Source organism: Calliopsis andreniformis, chromosome 10, assembly GCF_051401765.1.
Source record: "Calliopsis andreniformis isolate RMS-2024a chromosome 10, iyCalAndr_principal, whole genome shotgun sequence".
NCBI lineage: Eukaryota > Metazoa > Arthropoda > Insecta > Hymenoptera > Andrenidae > Calliopsis > Calliopsis andreniformis.
The window spans coordinates 17,338,103-17,355,953 of record NC_135071.1 but is presented as its reverse complement, the minus strand read 5'-3'; the positions used below and the strand labels follow the sequence as shown (position 1 = coordinate 17,355,953).

At 39.6% G+C, this 17,851-nt stretch overlaps 4 protein-coding genes and 2 non-coding genes across 10 annotated transcripts; 3 read left to right on the top strand and 3 right to left on the bottom strand.

Annotated features, from left to right (window-relative positions):
* Positions 1-263: 263 nt before the first annotated feature.
* Positions 264-1,373, bottom strand: LOC143185176 (proteasome subunit beta type-2). Its single transcript, XM_076387944.1, has 3 exons — positions 1,154-1,373; positions 587-943; positions 264-512 (listed from the first exon to the last, which is right to left on the bottom strand). Exons 1-3 carry the CDS (start codon positions 1,242-1,244, stop codon positions 337-339), a joined length of 624 nt encoding a protein of 207 aa, XP_076244059.1. The 5' UTR covers positions 1,245-1,373; the 3' UTR covers positions 264-336.
* Positions 1,374-2,164: 791 nt separating this feature from the next.
* LOC143185170 (short-chain dehydrogenase/reductase family 16C member 6-like) lies at positions 2,165-8,874 on the bottom strand. 5 transcript variants are annotated; one of them, XM_076387930.1, is made up of 8 exons: positions 8,786-8,874; positions 3,891-4,050; positions 3,625-3,779; positions 3,335-3,512; positions 3,137-3,266; positions 2,886-3,009; positions 2,480-2,605; positions 2,165-2,411 (listed from the first exon to the last, which is right to left on the bottom strand). In XM_076387930.1, exons 1-8 carry the CDS (start codon positions 8,803-8,805, stop codon positions 2,342-2,344), a joined length of 963 nt encoding a protein of 320 aa, XP_076244045.1. In that variant the 5' UTR covers positions 8,806-8,874; the 3' UTR covers positions 2,165-2,341. The 5 variants fall into 5 exon arrangements, with proteins under 5 accessions (XP_076244045.1, XP_076244047.1, XP_076244049.1 ...); XM_076387932.1 differs by lacking the exon at positions 8,786-8,874 and adding an exon at positions 7,690-8,057; XM_076387934.1 differs by lacking the exon at positions 8,786-8,874 and adding an exon at positions 7,695-8,057.
* A 2,587-nt stretch (positions 8,875-11,461) lies between these two features.
* Positions 11,462-11,535, top strand: Trnai-aau (transfer RNA isoleucine (anticodon AAU)). The gene has a single exon. It is a non-coding gene; the product is annotated as a tRNA-Ile (tRNA).
* Positions 11,536-11,615: 80 nt separating this feature from the next.
* On the top strand, positions 11,616-11,689 carry Trnai-aau (transfer RNA isoleucine (anticodon AAU)). Its single transcript has one exon. It is a non-coding gene; the product is annotated as a tRNA-Ile (tRNA).
* A 605-nt stretch (positions 11,690-12,294) lies between these two features.
* LOC143185164 (T-cell immunomodulatory protein) lies at positions 12,295-14,543 on the top strand. The gene is made up of 2 exons (XM_076387922.1): positions 12,295-13,836; positions 14,055-14,543. The coding sequence occupies exons 1-2, from the start codon at positions 12,310-12,312 to the stop codon at positions 14,316-14,318; spliced, it is 1,791 nt and encodes a 596-aa protein (XP_076244037.1). The 5' UTR covers positions 12,295-12,309; the 3' UTR covers positions 14,319-14,543.
* On the bottom strand, positions 14,365-16,584 carry Cdk5 (cyclin-dependent kinase 5). Its single transcript, XM_076387937.1, has 7 exons — positions 16,407-16,584; positions 16,139-16,227; positions 15,773-15,966; positions 15,613-15,700; positions 15,371-15,542; positions 15,098-15,309; positions 14,365-15,027 (listed from the first exon to the last, which is right to left on the bottom strand). Exons 1-7 carry the CDS (start codon positions 16,441-16,443, stop codon positions 14,920-14,922), a joined length of 900 nt encoding a protein of 299 aa, XP_076244052.1. The 5' UTR covers positions 16,444-16,584; the 3' UTR covers positions 14,365-14,919.
* Positions 16,585-17,851: the final 1,267 nt, after the last annotated feature.

Sequence of the window (17,851 nt, the reverse complement as noted above, 5' to 3'; positions counted from 1 at the left end):
CTCTAATGATAACGAATTATTCAAATTACTATTGGCATTTACTCTGCGAATTTGTATTTAAATCCAGCACATTATAATATTTTTACATTGTAATTACTTTAACTGATTACATCTTCCAAGAAACTAAGTTGGATATACATATATATAATTAGCACAATTGATCAAAACTTTGCTAACATAATAAAACCACATTTTTTAATTTGTACACCACTTGTTTCAATAATTATTCATAATCAAATAGTAAAAAAATATTCAGTATTAAATTCTTTTTTACCATCTTTATTCTTCGAAATGCAAATAATATTGTTACAAATAGAATGAATAAAAACAAATATTTTAAGCTGTAGCAGCATCTTCAAGGGCTAAGTTCTTTGCTGTGATAGGATCCAATTCTTTTATACCATCCTTTGATACTTTCTGTACTTTGAAATTTGGGAGATTAACTATCAATCTTTTATGAATTTCTCGAACACACTTCTTCATTAGTATGTATGCTTCCTCCTCTGTAGAATCTGTAACACAACAGTAGATAAAGAATATTTTATGAACAAAATATGTAAAAATGAAACCTTAAAGCTGCTTTTACCGTGTTTATGATATCTATCCATAATAGAAAGAGAAAAGAAGCCTCCATAACCATGAGCTGCATAAGGCACTTTAACGCATGATGCCAAATAATCAATGAAATATAATTCTGGCCCTGCATTGTCATCATATCCTGCCATCAATAAATTAACAAAGTATGGAGTTCTACTTCTAAGATAATCTGCAAGATTTCTTCTAGTGAAACATGCAGCTGCTTTTGGAGACAATTCATAACCGTTTCTCATTTTATAAAGCTGTATATTTTTTCCTATATATTCTGAAAACTGTGTTGTGTCACCAGACTCTCCAGATACCGCCATCACAAGTTTATCAGAGATTTTGTGAATCTTTTGCTCATCTGAAACAATATAGAACGAATGAAACCCATAGCATGACTTGCATTCAGTGTATAGATACACTGACATTATTTTACTTTGTTATTCTTGTTGATTTCTGAATGTACATAACATTAATACGACGAAAATTTATACTAAGTTGAATTTGGAAAAGACTGAAGTACCTAAAAACTGTCTTCTGTGAAACTATAATAGAACCAGCAATTTCTTACCGTTTTTCATAACCATAATAGACTGAGCCGTGGTCATGTCAGCCGCGACTAACACGAAATCTTTAAACTGTATTCCAATTAAACATTCCATTTTTGTAAGAGTTTTTCGATATATTCGCTGGAACTGTAGAACTATCACCCAAACAGAAAAGTGTCTGTCACGGACTCAGAGGTTAGCTTTGGTTAGCTTCCACCGACAGTTTCCAATTATTAATATTGGTACACGGTACGCATGTACTGTATGCGTAAGGCTTCGTACTCATGTAAAACAAAAATGGCGAGAGCTTCGCGGGGAAAAGTTCTTTATATCATCGCCGCTAGATGGCGACAGTGTTTAATTTCAGGGCTGACTTGTAAAGGGCAGACACCCCTTGAAATATGTCTAACTTGAGACGAGACTTATTCTACTGTCGGCGTACGTCACTTACAAGTAGGTCAGACATGGAAAAGTCAGTAGAATAAGTCCTGAATGGTCTCGAGTCAGACACATTTCAGGCGCACATTAGGTTAGGCGCTTTTTTAACAAAACCATAATTCGGAAAGTACAACCTTTCCTTAAAATTTCTGATACTTGTTGTTGAACACCCTGTATTATAAATTACAATTTGTTTGAAGAAAGGATTGAATCTGTACAAAGTTCAATTACGATTAAACATCCATTTATTATCAATTATCAGAATAGAATATACATATACGCGAATACAAATTCATTACTTACACACCATGTACAGACTTCTTAATCTAAAGTTGGGTCTACACCGCAAACTTTTCATCACCTTTACTTGATTTTTCCGCGAACACCAAGAACAGTATGAGAACAGACGATTTCTAGGAAACTTTGATTTCGATTCTGTTCACGAACTCTGGTGTAGAGGTACCTTAATATTACACAGATATTTACTGCATCCTGTACGCCTAGCTTGTTACGAGGTATCTGAACAATGTATAAAATAAACATTAACAATATCTGGGGATAATGGTGATAGGTGGTACAAATATTACAATTCTTCGTGCCTGACACAATGTTATCCACATGTTCGCGAGGAATGATTATCTTATCCGTGTCCATAAAAAAAAGAGATACGAAAACGAGTTACAAAAATTTCACAATAGTATACGTCGAATAAATAAAATAAACGTGTCTTCCAATATTGCCATGGATGAATCCTAGGACATACCAGGCGTCAATTAACTATCCGGCTCGACGCCAGAGTCTAGGAAGTCTACCGTGGCACGTATACCCTCGTCGGGGAGAGGTCTAAAACGAATCAAAAGTTTTAATCGAATTACCCAAGCTATCGATTATTCTGTTTGTAGAAAATGTACCTTAGAAAACCATTAACATAGAGCCAACAAGGGGGAACGGAGTGCTCTCTGATGTTCCGCCTTTGGGCTTTGATTATTTCGATGGCTGCCTCTTTCGGTGAAACCAGCCCCATGATACTTGGGAACCTGAACAGAAAAAAATTAAGTTCTAGATTATTCCAAAATATTCCACTCTTGGTAGATAATTGCGAGAAATAAAACACAACTGAATTTAATTCTGAATATTAAATTGTAATTTTTATCCCTAATTATTTTCTCACCTTTGCTCCAATAATCAAGTCTGCATGTAAGCATAAATCAATTGTAAATAGTTGATTCTATGTTATGCTATGTATTCTATTTGCATAGAAAAACTTTGCATAAAAACACTTGCTTAATACTCTTATTACTCTTTTTATGATCTTACCTCATCCTTGGTTTTTTGCAGAGTCCTGTATCCACCATATATGGATAGATCGTCGTGAATTTGATATTCGAAATTTTATCCTTACTCATTCCTCGAACTTCCTCGCTCAGGGCCTCCATTAAACCTGCAAGTATTTCAATTTTGTCATATCAATATGCTACTTAATACGTCGAAATTGAATGGCAATTCAATTCTTTAATGCTTTAAACAGCCACTTTTATCTCCCTTTATGGTAAAGGCATGCAGCTCACCTCTCACTGCGAACTTCGAGGCACAGTAGGGAACCAAGTTGGCCAAACCGAGGATGCCAGCCATCGACGAAAGTGCAACAATGTGGCCACTGTTTCTTTGAATCATGCTGGGCAGGAAAGCTTGCACAGTCTGCAAGAAATCCACTTAATTAATCTCACCTCGTGTCAGCAGGGATCTCTCTGGTTAATCAGACTCACCCAACAGTTTCCCAGCACGTTGATATCGAATATTCGCCTGATCTCCTCTGGCGAGTGGTCCAGGAAATTTCGGCAAGGCATTATACCTGCGTTGTTTATTAAAATTGTTACGTTCCCGACCTCTTCCTTCACTCGCTCAGCCATTTTGAATACTTCCTCCCTGTTCGACACGTCGCATCTGCAAAATGTAATACAGTGGACGCTTATTTCCAAGAAATATTTCAATAAGATTATGAACTCTTATTTTTAAACGTGTATATCTTTTATTAAGAACAGGTGTTGATACGAACTTGTAAGCATACGCTTTAGTCGCGCCCATTCCCTTAATCTCATTCACAGTTTCCTCATTTCCCTGCTGGTTCAAGTCCCAGCAGACAACAGTGGCCCCCAAAGACGCATATTTCAGCGCTAATTCTTTGCCAATGCCATGACCCGCGCCCGTCACCTGCGCGGAAGAAGTTGCAATAAAATTTCGAGCCTCTGCACTCATTAAGGCTGACTGCTTTATAATTACAGTCCAAAGTGATTGATATTAATTTTTATGTATTCTTAGTACCAAGACAATTTCCCCTGCCACGCTCTTCTCCTCGAAAGGGACGAAGAGTCTGTATATACCCTCGAGGATGTAATAGAGGATCTTGATGAGCAGCAGCAGAACATCCGCGACGATCAACACACCTCCGTATGCTTTCACCATGGCTCCTTGAAACGCTGCCCTGAAACAGAGGTTTCCAGTCAGTGGAACGGATTTGATAACATTGAAACTTAATAACAGCTATTTTCCTAGGTACTCTATTAGATCCTAGACTCAGCGCTATACTGTAGAAGCACTCTACATATCATGAATAAAACATAACAACACTAATTCTTTCATAAACACAGTAATGTTCATACGTAATAAATTTTTTGCATTCATTACAAGCAATATGAAATCCTGCATTTAATTTAATTACATACCTTTTCTTTAATCAATTATCAACATACACAATTATCAATTAATTTGTTTATTCATCTCCTACTGATGTCATTCATATATAAATTAAACGCAGAAAAAAGCTAGTCTAAGCAGGAAGAAACCGAGGCAATAGTCTCTGGAATGATACGATGGCCGCAGGGAAGTACCAGTTGAATAAACAAATTCGGGGACACTTTGCACCTTTGTTCGCGGAACGATTGTTTTCCTGTTAAACGCGAGATGCATTGGAATCGGCGAGCTCGGGGCTGGACAGGCGAAAGAAAGGCGATTATGTAAAAGCTGCGACGGCGTTGGCGAGTCGTCAGCCTTTCAATTTCACCCGTCGCGAATCGGGCCGTGCTCGAACGCTCGCAGAGCGATACGATTTCTGGGCCCATTGAGTTTGAACGCCGTGGGAGTCACGGGTTTCCCTGAACCTAAACAGATAATCGTCGATGCTGATTTTGCAAACCTGATCTTGCTGGCTGCAACAGCTCATTTGCATAATTATGCAGAATAAAAGACTGGTTAAACTTAAATACATTTTTTAAACTTAAACCAAAGTTTTTCCTGCTTTTCTTGAAGCCTTTAAATGTTAACTTCGATAAAAATGAATGAAAACAAAGATTATTTCAGATATGCAAATTTTTTGTGGGTATATATGGAATACTCTGCATTAATTTGCAAGCTTAATATTAATTAAGACTGCAGGAAGGATCAACAAGATTTTGAAATCTGCAAAAACATTGCCAAAGAAATGAATGAATCTGTCAACTTGTACGAGGTACAGAAAAATAGCACCTGCAAAAATAATAAGATAAACTGTTTAAGAATATTAAAAAGCTGTTTAGTATTTTATGATGAATTATTTATGAGTTGCTCCGTTCTGCTCTCGAGATAATAGATTCTTGTCTATAAACTAAAAAACTCAAATTATTTCTAAAATAGTATATTAAATTCATTTGATTGAGCTCTTAATTTAATAATGGTCCTAAGATATAAAACCGTCAAGCTTGCAGAAAATTTACAGAAGTTACTCAAATATCAGAAGCTAAAGATCGTTAAGTGATTCACACTTCGCTAACAATATTTAAATATCTAATTGTCACTTGAAAAGGAAACAACAACTGATGATATTGATACGATGATTAGTAATATTCAACATCAGTTACATAAATAATTACAGCATGTCTGACATGTTCTGCGTCAAAAATGCAACTCAAACACTTGTCAACCTACAGCTAACACTTCCTCTATCTGTGAAGGATGAACTTCCGCGAGGTGCCAAAGGTCAAACAATAATTTCTCTCGAGAACTTAATTAATACGATTGGAGCAATTGCCTTGGAGCGTCGGTGATTTCTCGATCGGTCGTTAATCCAAGAGGATTAAGAAAGCAGCAAAAATTCTACAGGAAAATTCCAGGGGAAACTGATATGAAACTTGATTCAAGAATTTTCCTCAATCGCAAGAACTTTCTCAAATCTCCTGCTCCCAAAGAAACAAACTTGCCAGTTGTCAGAACTCTAACAGCCCAAGAATTGTTAACGACTTTTAATTTCCCAATTAGCCCGAGGAAAGTGTCGCTTCGCGGAAACCTTAACGAGCTCAACGACAGAAGTTCATAGAGAATATCCACGATAGGCGAAATGCAATCAACTTAATCGTTTCCCATTGTTTCTTAACGAGCGTCTGTGTCGATCTCTCTGCTGTCAAGAGTCGGGAAGGCCAGCGAGGCGCTGAATCAAAATGAAGAAAAAATCGATTCCAGATAATTGTACGATGCTCTCGGCAATTGACGCCATCGGCGGTGTCGTGTTTCTCAAAACAGATGCACCAACACTTTCACACAGGCTGCGCTGATAATCCCAATTAATCGAAGTGAAAACGATCGAGGGGCGAGCCAGAAGAGCGATCTTACCAAGCGACTCTCCGATCCGTGGTGAAAACAAAGTCCCTTCTTTGAATGGAGCCGCGATAGCAGCCGCTGAAAAGTGAACTTCCCTCGATCGATGAATTGGAGAAGCAACGAGGAAGAACGCGAACCTTTCCCCTTCGTGTTCGAATCGCGACTAAACGTCTGGCTATAACTCGTCTCTGACCACTACCGAGGGCAGTCTGCACCGCTGTCGATTTCCTTCGATTGGGAGAGCATTGCAGAAGACTCTGAAACGGTTTTTTGATTCTGAGATATTAATATTTAGAAGTGTAGAGTGGCAAGTAGATTAATTGAGAAAGAATTGTATAACACGATACAGTTTTCTTACAGTTTTTAACTATATGCCTTCTTCGCATTTTGCTGATCGGTTACTCATACTCTAAGCTACAAGCAGTCAGTAGAGCTCCAGTTTTATCAGAGGCGATATTCTTGGCGAGCAGCTAAATAGGGAAAGCTTAATAAAAAAAGACAGGTGGCTCAACACAATACTTTTAGCAAGTAAATTTGTGTTTCTCTATTTAGCTGCTCTTCAAATATATCTCTGGCAGCAAACTTCAGAGACAGATTTCTCTGAAAAAGTATGCTATTTAAACAATTTAAGAAATTTAAGAATTAAATAATTAGAAATAGTTGAAAATTTGTTTTCTTTGCAACCAGAAAACCATTTTGGAACACTGTGCTGCGAGTATCAGTCAGTGTAGTACACTGTTTGGTGGACTATTAATAATTTGAGATCGTAGAAATTTTGAAATTACAATATTTGAGAAGTTGTAGATGTCACGTGCAATTATAATCCAGGGTGCAAGTCGTAGCTATAACTGTAGCTGGTGGCATGGGTAGTTACTTCCAAGGGCTCGTGCTCATTTCGAGAGAATATCATTGCGAAAATAGATCGCTGAATTAATGCTTAATGTTTGTTAAATCCTCGTTACTCTAGTTCATTCTTAATACATGTCGTTTTGTATAATTGCCTTCACCTATAAAAATTAGAATAATGTACCCTAGGATAGATAAGAACAAATGAGTGTAAAGAATCTATCTGGAATAATCTGAGAATTCGATCTCAAAAATTGGAACACCAGCGAACTATTAAGGTCTATTGAAATCCAGCAATTCATATTTTCCTCCAATAATTAAGAATCTAGGTCAGAAAAAAATGAGCTTTAATGTATGTATGTCAGCTTCAAGTATGTCAAACTTTAAATCAACAAAATTCTACTCAAACACTGCTCCTCTTCAAACAACTCTTTCAAAATGCTCAAAACCCTTCATAAACTATCAAGAATGAAAGTATCTAGACGTAGGATCGGCCACACGAAAATCGCTTGTCATACATGTTATGTAAGTAAGCAAGAACTCAGCTCTATCCTTGAACCTGTAACTCTATAATCACCAGCAGGACATTTATTTCCATGTTCCTCCAACCAGAGATAAAGAAAAACAAATGCTCCTCAATCTATACCTTACTTTCTGTCCACTCTAGTCTCCCCTCTGCTATCTGGTGGCTGTTGAACGTCGGATGAGATGTCACGAAACGGTTCACGAAAACAAGCTCCTGCTTTCACGAAGGAGCATCGTCTCCAAAATGTTAATTCGAGCGGGTCTGCTCTCGATCACTTCCCCCTTTTATCTAGATCCCTTTTCCACAGAGGCCTAATCTCGTTCGGGCAGATCCGAATCGTCGACGTTTGATCCCTCGGGCAACAAGTTTACTCGATGACCGAACCCAGATAAGCTTCTTCGGCGAAAGTGGCTGATAACAAGTCCAAAGCACAATGCCGCCGCGCGCGTCACTTTCGCCGTCGTGCCAACAGCATCTCTCGCGCGAAACTGCAGATATTTCTTTCTCCTTCGCGCGCTGCAACCCGCTCCCGATACCGGCTTTCATATGTGCGCTTACGCAATCACTTTCGTTTCGCGATGCGTGCCGCTTAACCAGCGGCTCGCTGGGCCTCCTCGACTGTGGCCCTTTCTGGCAGAGATGCCTCGTTGCACAGCCAACTTCTGTCAACCTTGACACAGCGATGCGGGGTGACTGATAAGCCAGAAGCAGAGACTTGTGCGCTGACTATCAGCGTGGTAACGTTGCACACTGTTCGAGACAGCTGAGGAGAAAGATAGAGATTTCGGCTATCTCTGATTACTCAATTTTCTGCTGGCATTGAGACTCTGAATTGTTGAGTGAGCTACTGAATTGTGGCAGTGATTTCCATCCTGGATTAGAGTTACACGTGACATTCACATTGATCATTGTTTGGATGTTTAAAATTGTTTGTAAATTCTATGCGAGTTAGAGAGAATCTTTAAGTTTTCTTGGAAGAACTGATCGTTTTGTTAGTGATAGAATTTTTACTGTAAATGAACGTCCCAGTAATAGAATTTTCTGAACTGAAACACCTTAAATGAAAAAGATGGAGTAACATGTCTGTGAAAGTGAGTTAATTATTAGAAATGACAGAGGTTTAAGAGATAAGAGTAAACATTAGTAGAAATGATTTTAATAACTAAATTAAGTGGTTTGTTAATTATTTGTAATTATTACGAAAGGGGTTACATACATGTTACCGCTTTTATCCATCGTGGCGGATCTTGATGATAAGGGATAATGGAATTGACTGTGGTTCTGGAAGGAAAACGAGACGGCTGGTTCGAGTAATCTGTGTGTACTGCGCTCTTGGCGATAAAACGCCGTCTTTTTACCAGGAGATAAGCAGCTAGAAATAGGAACTGCGATGCTTTAGTTCTGTTTAGGGGTTTATGTGTGTTAGGAGATTTCTGTGTAACAAAATAGATAAAGAACAGAAGTAATTATTTATGTGTACTATGGCGTAGGTGATAAGATAGTACTTAAAAGAAAGCAATTGTCTGCTACAATGATACCTAAAATTTCGACAAAAGCTTGCAGCATACTCTTTATAAATCATAAATATAGCTATGAATTATGAATAGATATATCCATTTTTATCTCATTCTGTCACACAAAATCGCCTGTTTACAACTAAATTCCAGGCTCCCTGACATTTACCTTCTTTTCGCGAACTTTCCACGTTAAAACTTGTACTTGACTTCGCGAAGAGTTAGTCGCTCGGACGTCTATAGACTGTCATGGGTCAATGCACGAATTTATCGATTCTCCATCTCTATATGAAACATCTGACTCGTCGACGAATAGAAAATTCAATTCCCTGAGCTATCTCTGTTTCTCTGTGAATCTTGCATCGCGAAGGAAAAACGACAAGCGACGTGTTTATGCCTTCGAACGTGGTATTTCACCAGGAACAGTTTTTTGAAAAAGGAGATCTCATAAAAAATCAGCCTTTACTCCATGAGGCATGGAGGTGTCGAGTATCTTCAATTTTAAAATAGCATTCCTCTGTAAATATTGCAAAATACGATTCTGGTATCGACAATAATTATCTTTTTGATTTTTGTTTTTTGGAAAAATTGAGGGATTCATATCAAAAACAACCTTTGTCAATTTTGTCTTTTTTCAGGAGAGCAGGAAAATTTCCTAGCATTTGTAATTTCTATTCAATAGATTAAAATCTTTATTGAGTCTCACTTTTGATTACCAGAATGTATTTTAAATCTTAAAAATTGATGAGGATCGTTTTTGTTATGAATCTTCCGATCATTTCGTATGACTAAAAAATAGTTAAACTGTAAAAAAGGATCGCAATATTAGACGTGGCATTTACTCTAAAAAAATTCGTCAAAAATCATTTTTGTAGCGTCACAGAGGAACGGCCTCTAAATGCTGCTGTCCTTGATAAGGATGATGCTCACAAAAATAATTTTGCAAAAGTCAATTTCTTCTTATTCAGTCCCTCAGCCAAGTGTCAAGTGTTCAATCGAGAGAAATACATGTCCACCAATCGGACGATGATTCACAGCGTCGTTAATTATAGTTCCAACGCTGTGGAGTTGGGAAGCGTAATTCAGACTCACGGTCGAGGACGCTGGAGGAAACCAAGCGCAGAAACGATCGAATAGCTGACGAATGAGCCTGTGCTGCATTTAGAACAGTGGTTGTGTACAACTTGAAACAGTACTGGAGCGCAGAATCACCGCTGATCTCCTTATCCTCGTTTGAACCTATTTCCCTAAAAAAAAAGCAAGTAATAAGTATCTAAACACAGATTACATATAAAAAATACTATCTCGCTTATGTTATCTCCTCGAATGATACGCGATAAGAAAGTACAAATTTCTCCTACTTCTTGTTTACAATATCGAATTAACTCAGAAATTGATAATCAGGCTTTGATTTGGACCAAAGGTTAATTTCTCTTTATTACCACACGCTTGACATGCCACTGAATTATCAGTGCGTTTCTCAGCATTTCTAAGATTCCTTCCTAATTCCGAGCATGCTCCCGAGGATTTCAGTGTTTATGACTTTACGCAATCGTCGATCGTGGCAGGCATACAGAACGATTAATCCAAGTGGACCTAGTGGACTGCAACTCCTCTTCGAACGTGAGATTCGCGGCTGGTGGCTCTTGAAAATTTCTTTTCCTGGCTTCGAGCGGTCTCAAGAGTTCCCAAGCGCGATGGAACTATTGTTAGATCGGCTGATGTGCGTAAAAACCGCCAGTCCATTGACCGTCTCTTATTGCCTCTAGTAATAGCGAGATCGATATAGGGTTCACGAACCTGCTCCCGCGAAGAAAAAAGCGCCTGGAATAATGGAGAATATAGGGTGACACTGAAATAGCAGGTCTCACTTTGGTAGCGTATTCTAGGTACTGTTTCTACACTTGAAAAAGAGTCCAGAGTGCTCGACAACAGGTGTCAGAGATATTAGGGAAAACATCTAAAATACGCGTCGAACGTGTCTAACTTGGGACTAATTCTACTGGCTCGCTATGTCTGACTTAATAGCACGCTGGTAGTAGAATAAGTTCCAAGTCAGACGTACATTACCTCACGAGTCACAAAAGTATTCAAACACTTGGTCTAAGTATCGTCAATTTTTAAACTACAGTAACCTCGTGAAAAAAGTCGCACGTTGAACTTCCTGAAGCCATTTTAAATGACGAATTCTATAATTTCACATAATTTCACACGTTTCTATATTAAGAGATAGGTGGAAAAGTGAAGGTAGTTTTTCTCTCAAAACATTGGATGCTTCTGATCTGCATCAAGGATGCAGATTATCTGTCATTAGGTCTTCTGCTCCATTTCCGGCTTGTAACCGGAAGCTGCGACTTCGACGAAGCAAAACGCAACTCGGCCCATTAGCTCAGTTGGTTAGAGCGTCGTGCTAATAACGCGAAGGTCGTGGGTTCGATCCCCCCATGGGCCACACTTCTTTTTTGCAAATTCTTTTAAGGATAAATAAGTTGTACACAGGAAAAATTAAATGTAAGGAATGAGTATCAACGAGGCCCATTAGCTCAGTTGGTTAGAGCGTCGTGCTAATAACGCGAAGGTCGCGGGTTCGATCCCCCCATGGGCCAAATTTTTTTTAAGTTATTCTTTTTCTTGAGTAACTTTTTTACTGAATTATGCTCTTTTAACATTTTTTGTAACAACGATATCTGTTTTCTTGCATAATTGTTTGTATTATTTAATTTAATCTACATTGAATCTACATTTTACGAAAACTGATAACTTAGAAATCTACTGTACCAAATGACTCACCTGATATCTGACATACCGACCTCCACAAAAGTCACTTGCTGTAATTTTTCCTACCTTATCTTCTATCGACAAACATGTTAGTTACTATAACAATAATAAGTTACACGATTATGAATCAGCTGTCAAAACAGCATGAAACAAAGAGAGAGGTATGTATTCGCAACACTATTTGTAATTAGTATTATACATTGCAATCGTGATTTCAGAATATTAAAACTCGTAGGCAATATGTAAATTAGAAACGTATTCTTACTCGCGTTCTTGACACAAACAGTGCGTGATATCCACTATATTTCCTGCTTTCTAAAAATTGCTAGGTTATGTGTGGATTAAGTCACTCTATTTCACATTTCCTCTTTCAATTCATCTTTTTTTAGCAATATTGAATGACCCAGTAATGTTTGTTGCAATTGTTTTGTAGGTAAACAAGAGTAATATGCGAATCAAGTGGATATTGATATACCTGTTCGCAACAGTGGTTGCTACGAACGTGGAATGCAGCGATATAACTCGAGCCGTTTTTGGAGGCGTGCTGGATGGAATGCCAGCCGCCTTTGGGGATTTCAATTCTGATGAGCTGACAGATGTGTTCATGTTGCGAAAAAATGGCACCACTGTGGAGATTTTTTTAGCAGCAGAAACGGAGCCACTTCTGAGGCCTTCAAACCTAAACTGTACCTTCCGACGAATAGTTGTCAGCGTTATACCAGGAGACTTCGATGGTGATGTATTCATGGACGTCCTGGTGATTACGTTCGACAAAACGAAAAAATTATCCTATGCGTATGTACTATGGGGTGGAAATGGTCAGCTGAATTGTACAAATGAAGACTACCCCTTGATCGAGATGACTGGGCAACCACTGGCATTGGATTACAATGGGGACATGATCATTGATCTCTTTGGACTGAATAAACATGGCAAAAGAACATTTTGGATTTTCAATCAGAGCAGGGGACCTCCTCAGCATGTGCCAATGGATCCGTTTGAAGAGATGGGAAAACATCTCCCAATCAACCAACCTCATTCGAATGCTTATTTGGATTGGAACAATGATTTCTTGGCAGATCTGGTTGTAACAACAAACGAGACCTTTGAAATCTGGCTGGGGACAGAGCAAGGTTTCCACTTTCCTAGTTCTATACCCTTTCCTTATGATATTTCGTTGGACAAGAGCTTTCACGGTGTGATTGGACAGACTTTGTACTTGGACGTAGAGCTGACAGGGAAGATGGCTCTGCTTCTGCCACTTTGCTTTGACAATGCTTGCGCTAATAGCACGATCATGATGTACATAGACAAGTGGTACAATCTGCAGGTAAACTTCAGGGACAGTAACAATGCTCTGTGGGGCTTTGTGAGGCCAGATGGACAACGATACACAGATACCATCACTCTCCGTGGTGGTGACTTCAACATGGACGGCTATCCAGATCTCTTAGCCACCTTAAAATCAACTGTCAGCAAGCAAAAGCAGTCGTTCCTGCTGGAGAATGTCGCGTGCGACTCGTGCGTCGGCTTCACTCGGAAATTCGAAGTCAAATGGCAAGCACTGACTCCGTTTTACAATGAAACAGCAATGGCAGTGTTCTATGACTTCTACCAAGACGGGATTTTGGACGTGATCTTGGTGGAAGTGGACAAAATTACAGGCACTTATCGTACAGCGGCGTTTAAGAACAGTCTAGACTATGACGCGAATTTTGTGAAGGTCATGGTCCTGACAGGGCTCAACAACAGCATGTACCCGATCTCTCCAGGGTCTCTGGGCAAAAAGAAGCGAACCTATGGAACGAATCTCCCAGGTCCATCTATAGCCTATCGAACGACCACGCAGGATGGTAGTCCGCGAAGCGCGATCGCTGCTCAGCTGCCTCAGAGTGCGCACTTTTCGTTAAATCTACCTTATACAACGTTCGGGCTTGGCAGGACACCTAACTTTGTTGATGCACTCACTATAGGGGTAAGCAAGACTTATAAACAGTCTAATGATTACATTGACAGTTTATCAACCTTTTCTGGCTCGTGGCTCTCTTCCAAGGATCTCCCTCTTTCTTTTTCCTATTTCCATTTTGATTTTTCTTGTCCCCTTCGTATGGTCCTTGTTGAGAAACTTGAGTTAGATTCTAGTCTAAGTGAGCGATAACTATCATTCCTTATGTTTTTATTTTTACACAACAGGTCGGTGGTAAGTCGCGAGAGTGGCCACAGATAATTCCAAACTCTCAGATGGTCGTGATCCCGAATCCAATCACAGAACCATGGCGCTGGAAGGCCCAGCTGTTCGTTACTCCTAGCAAATTGATTCTTCTGAGCGCTGCGGCTTTAACTGGCACCTGCGGTTTGATATCATTGATCATCGTCGCCTTATACTGGAAAGAACGACGGGAGGACAAGATCGAGAAGCTTCAAGAAGCGCACAGGTTTCATTTCGATGCGATGTAAAGATTAATCGCAGGTGGAAATAAATGAATCCGTTGTGCTTGTCGTATAGCTGTTAAGAAATATATTTAATTATATCGCGTAAGTTATTCCTTAAATGATAAATAAATAAATAAATAAACTAATGAATAAATGAATAAACTCGGTAACTTAGTAAAATGTACAAACGTTTATAAATACATAAATACGAGATAAGAGGTAATAAATGATACGTACGCTTAACACACATACCGTTGATGCAAAGTAACTTTGGCTACCTTTTGTACAATGCTTTCACCAAATATCACTCGGCGGCGGTAGAAAATTACCGTCCCTGGTAAAATTGACAATTTATTGATTTCTCTTGGACATTCTTATAAAACAGGACTCGTCGATTTATCCCGTAATCGACACGCCGATTGCGAAATGTACAATAATCATAATAATATATATATATTATATATTATTATATATCAGTATATATTATATGTCATTATATATAATATATATAATATGTATATGTATATATTAACAAACGATTTTTGCCGGTGTGTTTCTTTTTGGTCGCTGCGCTACTCGCGGTACACGCGCTTTCGATAATCAGGCTAAGCTAGTCGGATGTTGACTACTGACAACGATCGTTTTTGATGGCAGGGTTCAAGTCGTTGAAGTAGGGATGCGTCATTGCTTCTTCCGCCGATAATCGTAGCGCTGGATTACACACTAACAATCTCTGAAACCACCAGTCAACATTCGCAACGCGATTTTCTTGTGCACCGTAAAATTCCTGCGCGATTCCTTACCTGTAGCAAATCTCTGCCTCTGAAGTTGAGCTTTGGTGTGGCTTGTGCCAATCCTTGCGTAGGATGATATGGTGCGAAGGGCTTGTAATCAGGAAGCGTGGTGAAATCTGGCCAAGTCTCTTCGGTCGGCGTACCCAGCATTTTAAATATTCTCTTCAGCTGATCTTCCACGTCCGAACCAGGGAAAAGTGGCCTTCCAGCGTTTGCTAACTCTGCGCAATTGAAGCGTATGTATCTACGCGATCGTTGAATCGAATTTCTTTCATCACCTACCAGCAAATATACATCCTGCGCTCCACATGTCGATGGACGTCGTGTACAACTTCGCTCCGAAGAGAACGTCTGGGGGACGGTACCATAGAGTTACGACTTCCGCGGAGTAACATTTCACAGGGATTCCAAAGGCTCTTGCCAATCCAAAATCAGCCAGTTTCAACTCCCCATTCTGGAAGCAAGTTTCGAACAATTTTTCAAAGGCCATAGTTTTCGATTGCTGGTCCAGCTCGAGTTCGTACCTTGTTGATGAGCAAATTTTGTGGCTTGAGATCTCTGTGTAACACATTTCGGCTGTGACAAAATGCCAAGCCACGCAACAACTGATATCTGGAACAGTTTAGAACAGAGTTCAACAGAATGAAGCTAATCGGTACTTCAGTACTGAGATATATTTCTTACAGGAAAGACTTGACAACGTCTAAATCGATTTCTCCATTTAGACTATCGAAATACTTCTTAAGATCCTGATCACAATGCTCGAAGACCAAAGTCAGTTTTTTATCGCTGTGCAGTACGTCGTAGAGTCTGACTATATTCTTATGTTTCAGTTCCTTCAGCAGGCAAATTTCTCTGAGGGCAGACGATGGTACACCCTGTGGAACGCAAACAATAAGCAAAAGAAGGGAGTCTAAAATTATGAGTTCCAAGCTTCAGACAATGTATCTTAGAATTTTTGTATCAAACTTTGGTAAACATCACACACACACACGTTTACCAACACTGGCCACATCGAAAGCCGGCTTAGCAATTATTGCAGAAACTTACTTCGTCGTCATCATCCAATCGTACTCGTTTTAGGGCAACGATTTCGTGAGTCTCGCGGTTCTTGGCTTTGAAAACGGTTCCATAAGTGCCTGGAATAAAAGAGAAAAGTTCCGATTAGAGGCGACGCTTGCGAGGGGAACGGTGCATCATTAATTGCGGCTGTCAAAAGAAAGGTTCGGTGTGGATGGTGCGAACTGATTAGGAATCGCGCGAAAACGCTGTCGAGGTCTCGAGTGGGATCGAAGATCGTGAGATTCGTGGCACCTACCTTCTCCTATTTTTTCGAGTTTCTCATATTTTTGCATATTTTTGGCGATCCTACGGGCGGAATAGTCGCAGAGTGGTTAGCGCTGCGCTCGAAACGGTCGTGCGCGAAATCACCGCTGAACGCGGCGCCACACCGAGCAGCACGCGCGGCGATCGCCCCTTCGACCTTCCCCGCTCTGTGTTTTCCGCTACTTTTAAACCTTCTTCTCTTGCTCTCCCACCGTAATCCAATTTAAATTAGATTTGACCTTTCGTTCGCCTCTGTGCACGTTATCCCTTCCATGGTATAGCTTCTTCTCTCCCCCTTTTTTTAAATATTGTTTTATGAGAATTTGGATTCTTGTGCAACGAAGAGCGTTGTTCAAGGGATATCCCAATCTTGTTGGAACTTAGGATGAAGTCCGATAAAGTGTTTCTTCGATATAGGCTCGGTGTTTACTGGCGAGTTTACAGTATGTGACACTTTTCAAGGTCAACTCATACTCTTGGTGTCTTGTTTTGTGGTCTTGAAGGATGGTTTCATTTCAGTCTAATGAAATTTAGGAAATTGTATTAGGATAGGAGAATGGTTTATCTTTGAATTTGGTCTTAAGCCAGTTAATTGGGGTTTTACTGTGGAAATGAAGCCAGAACTGAATGTTACCGAAATAGGGTATCCTAATAACTTTGTCCTCTTGAAATCATTTTGCTGTTTCAGTCTTATTACTTATAAAACTTGTAAGATTGGAAAAAGGACATAGTAGCAGTAGTTTGGTTACAACTGGAGATGATGAAGGAGTCCTGGAGATCAATTTTACTTTTCTAGATGCAGTATCCAATTTTTATTTATCATCCTTAGTTCTATAATCTCCCTTAGATGTTGCATTCATCTTAATGTCTGAGTTTCCATTCACTTTAAGCTCAGTCCCGAATAAAGTACCTGAAACTAAATCACGCTCATTCTTCTCACCAACACTTTACCTCATAAATATTCCACGTACGTTGTTGCAAGATAGTCCAACAAATAAGCACTGAGCACTCTCCAAACGACGAGCCTGAGGATCTACAAGGAACATCCTCCTTTCCCACTTTCCTCCATTTCCAGCTTAAAGAATTCAGAAGGCTCGCGACTCCATAAAAGTTCTCGAGAGCGTCTTAAAAAACCGAACATTAAACTTTGCAGCAGCCTCCTCGGATCGCTCTGTAAAAGTGAATATTCAATAATCGGCTAAGGTCATCGAGAACGACCAAGCGCGACCCTTTTGAGACGCGGATGGACGAAAGGGTCGTCTATATTGAGACGAAAGCGATCGATCGGTCAATTAATCCGTGAACTTAGCCACGACGTGCACGCGTTCGAGTAAATAGATAACGCAGAGCTTGCGCTGTTGCTGAACTTCAGGATAGACAGGAGACGTTGAGCAGCGATGACAGAAGAGGAGGAGGCTCTACCGATCGGTAGTTGAA